The sequence below is a fragment of the Sinocyclocheilus anshuiensis genome, unplaced genomic scaffold, assembly GCF_001515605.1.
Source record: "Sinocyclocheilus anshuiensis isolate Anshui unplaced genomic scaffold, SAMN03320099.WGS_v1.1 scaffold4, whole genome shotgun sequence".
NCBI lineage: Eukaryota > Metazoa > Chordata > Actinopteri > Cypriniformes > Cyprinidae > Sinocyclocheilus > Sinocyclocheilus anshuiensis.
Genome location: NW_015554075.1, coordinates 59,017 through 63,148, shown reverse-complemented (window position 1 = coordinate 63,148; position 4,132 = coordinate 59,017). Strand labels below are relative to the sequence as shown.

The 4,132-nt window shown below is 37.7% G+C and overlaps 1 protein-coding gene across 1 annotated transcript in view; it reads left to right on the top strand.

Annotated features, from left to right (window-relative positions):
- LOC107668971 (ephrin type-A receptor 3-like) overlaps window positions 1-4,132 on the top strand; it is a 131,653-nt gene that overhangs the window by 112,313 nt on the left and 15,208 nt on the right. Inside the window, exon 12 of the mRNA XM_016461052.1 lies at window positions 2,508-2,569. Coding sequence (XP_016316538.1) covers window positions 2,508-2,569 — 62 coding nt within the window. The remainder of the gene's footprint in view (window positions 1-2,507; window positions 2,570-4,132) is intronic.

Below are 4,132 nucleotides of genomic sequence, written 5' to 3'. Positions count from 1 at the left end.
AAATACAGGTCCTCCATTGACTAATATTTGTAAAGAGCAATTTAGAATGAACTCTACATCTCTCTGGGTGATAAAATGATGGCCTGTTTCCTGCTATCTGGCTCACTGTAAGCCCGCTTAGCATTCAGTGTCTGTACATGAACCTATAAGCCTCCGCTCTGGAGACCTACTTATGCTTGGCGTAGGTTCATACACAGCGCTGATATGCCCCTTTAACAAGGGCAAACATGGTGTACACCATCGGAATCATACGCCCCAACTAATCAACAGGCACATTTGACATGGTCATTTTACCCCAGCGGTCACGTTTGGATTCGTTCCGTCAAATCTGCATTTAGACATTCTGTCAAATGAAGCAAGGGTCGCTAAATTGTTGAACTCTCGGTGACCTGTGAGTGATGTATTCAGGTCAGAGGATTGAGAGGGATATGACAGAGCTTGTTAACCGAGACTCAACAAGCCACTGGAACATTTTTCTGTTTATTTCACTCTGTCGCTATATTTCAGATATCGGCTTGCAGATGATGCCCTGTGGTAGATTGGTGGCAGCAGTAGTATAACTTATGCTTATTAGTGTGAGTGTGTTTGTAAAACAAAAATTCTCTTTCAAAACCCAATGTGCTGCATTTTTGCCTAATATCTGCAGAAGGAGCTACCATGTAAGTGTGGGCGTTCATGCAGGATGCCTTCTTGTGTTCAAAATAGCTTAATAGTACATTTTTAAATTAATGTAAAAACTAAAATGAATTGTAAAACTGAAAGTTATTTTTTTAATTGTGTTCAGCATGGTGGGCCGCATTTGAATTCGTGACGGGCCGCGGGTTGAGAACCACTGGCTTAATGGAATTGAACAGAAGACACTTACAGTTGCTAATATAAACAATGAATATGTTAGTCTGTATGTAAATACTGTATGCTTGTCCGACTCACAAATACATGAATGGTTAGTAAAATTTTTCCCATTCTTTGTTTTTTTTCCTTTGATATAAACCAAACCAACCAACTACAAGGTGAATCACAATATTAGAAACTTTGATTTAAAGCAAAACATCTTTGAAAATCAGACAAAAATACAAAGGTACAAGACAGTGTACTTAACGGCTTTAATGAAGAAAAGAACTACAATCCCATGAAGCATTGCAAATGGCATAATCAAATGAAAAATGATAGATTAATACAAAACTGTTGTTTTAAATATGTTGATTGCATAGATATAACATATGTTAGGATTATTGAAAAATATGCATATATGTACAAATGTACAAGTAGTTTGAGAGTGTAGGGAGAATCATGCAGAATCATGGGTAATGTAGTTTTTCACCAGGAATTTTGTTGTTGAACACGATTATTTAAAAAAATAAGTTGAAATAATGTGGACTGCCGGCTTCAACAAAAGCATAAACTATCAACTAACAACCTTGTAGCTCACAGTAGGTCTGTTTTCAAAGTTATTGGTAAAAACAGTACACCAATCGAGAAAATGAATGGGATTTTTACTTTCAGAACCTGAATGTTGCGCTCTATAGCTACTGTTTGGCATTAGCACATTGCTAAGCTAACATGTTAATCTAATAGAAATAAAAAGCACCAACAACAGATATCAAACAAAAATATTGAGTGAAATATTGAGAGAACTAATGAAATGTATGTCCACAGCCACTTTTTTTCTTTTTCTTTGACTAGTTGGCTAACTGGCATTGCATATTTTGCAAAGGATATGTGCGATGCTATATTAGCATTTGGCTAAAATGAGACATCTTAGAAGTCAACATAATTTTCTGATCAACATTTTGAAACCTTTCTGTCAGAAATGCACTTATAATGCTTTAAGTTTTGTAATTGTTGGAAATTAATGACCTTACACATGAAGAAAACTATGATGCTAATGTTTACATGTGTGTTTCTCAGGCTAACTAGTAGACTGATACTTGTCTGATTTGATCATGGTTGTATTGAGAGGGCAGACGTGTTGTGTTCAGGTGACTAATACTTAGTTTTTTCAGTTTGGGTTCTAGAGTCATTTGTAAGACAAACTAAGTACACTGTTAGACGTTAAAGTGTCAAGATTACAGGAGATCTTCCTTTCGCTACCTGCCATCCATCACAACAGGTGCTATGGCCTCCCATCGGCTCTCACAGACTGTCCTGACCACCCATCATGGCAACAAAGCTCTCTAATTGGTTCTCAGTGGATTAGCCGGGGTTAATTAACTGCTGTCTTTGATGGTGGAAGGCTCTGATGAAGGTCTGTCATGCTGAATAATGGGGCTGCCTGAGAGAGAGGCTGAGAGTGTGGCCAGGGTTTAGCCTTCTCTTTTCTCTCCTTCATTCCTGTGTTTCAGCATCTCAGCTATAAAGGATTAATGACACCATTACCATGATTTATTTCTTTGTGGATTTGTGTAGAATCATCAATCTGTTACGGCATTTTATGCTTTTTTCCTTCCATCTAGGCTGATGGTAAATATTGTGTTTTTGTCTTTTTTTCTCTCTCTTTGTGTCTACAGGCAAGCCCGTGATGATTATTACAGAGTACATGGAGAATGGATCGTTGGATACTTTCCTGAAGGTGAGGAAGGCAAAACGCCCATGGCACAAGTCCACACCGATGTTCGCATGCCATTTAAGATGCTGCCTTACATTTAATTACCTACAGCCAATAAACGAGCATCGCTCAAGGGTATAAGCCACAGATACCTCTCTGAAAGTCTATTACTGGAGGGAAATTAAGCATGGAATGGATGCCTGGTGGAAGCTGTGCGATTCACTTGCTCACTGTCCATTAGGGTTTTCGCATCCTGTCTGTTGTACAGCAAAAGTGCCAAGGTTATAATAGTCTGACTTTTGCACATTTGCAATACTGAAAGTTTTTGCTTTCATGAAATATTCCTTTTTCGCCTTTGTTTTAGTAATCAGAAATAACACTTAAGCGTGTATTTGAGTGAACGTGTTGCAAATGTGTCTCATATAGAGACAGGAAGTGAGTAAATGAATTTGGTAGATTTATAATAAGGGTGCGCTCGCTCCACCAAGCTGCCATAACGTCTCCCGCAATCCTCTATAATTTATTACCGCCTTTGTCACCCAGCGGATCGGGCCACGAAGTTTTATTACATGCAGCACAGATACGTTTTCCTTTAAGTCAGGACTCTTTTTAATTGCCTACACTTTGAGAAAATGAAAATGAAATCTAACACCCCCCACCCCTAAAAAAGGGCCTGTCTGAGACTTTCGATCTTTCTGCAGCGTACATAATGAATCCCATAAATACCCCCTTAGCCCACATAAAAAGCTAATATAATTATGGGGTCAGTTTTATGGCTAATAGATCATAGTTCGGCCACCCAGCTACATGTGTTTAATTAGAGGACAGATCAGTTAAGCATCACTTACTAGTACAAAAACAAATGATTTCTCTCTGTCTCTATTTCTGTGTCTCTCTGCTCTTTCTGTAAGTAGTGTGGCTTCTGACACTAGATTGATAACAACCAGTTGATCAGACCAGACGATCAATCAGCAGCCACATTTCACAAAACACAGCGTAATAAACTTACCCAAATTATGATACATGAAATACTATACGAGCGCATGTTTCAGATTGATATTGCTCGGAGGGACAAAAGTGGGGTTTTAACAAGATTAGTGTACTGCCCACATATGGAGATTAAGACGTTGGGCTAATTGCTCATTGCGAAGATTGTTTTTGAGGCAAAATGGATGTCCAGGCTCTTTTGATTAGTTAACAGAAGCACCAAATCCAGATTTTTACATTAATAAAGGCCTGTAAACATTATAGCAATTATGGCAGAAAGAGCTGTAAAACCAGAGGTCAGAGTCTTTTGCATAACGAATCAGAACTCAGTGCAAAACCATTAGAACTGTGAAAATGGAGTGTTTGAAAAAACGCATGAAGTCTGAATAATGTAATGTAAAAATTTTAACAGAAAAAAGCCTTCAAATATTACCTATTACCTATAAGTGTCACCTACCAACAATATATATATATATATATATATATATATATATATGCGTGTACTGCGTTAGGCTAATCGAGATTTGTCATTTGCACTTATATATTGTTGCTCTTTTGTTAGTTTTGACTGCTTTTATTGTCCTCATTTGTAAGTCGCTT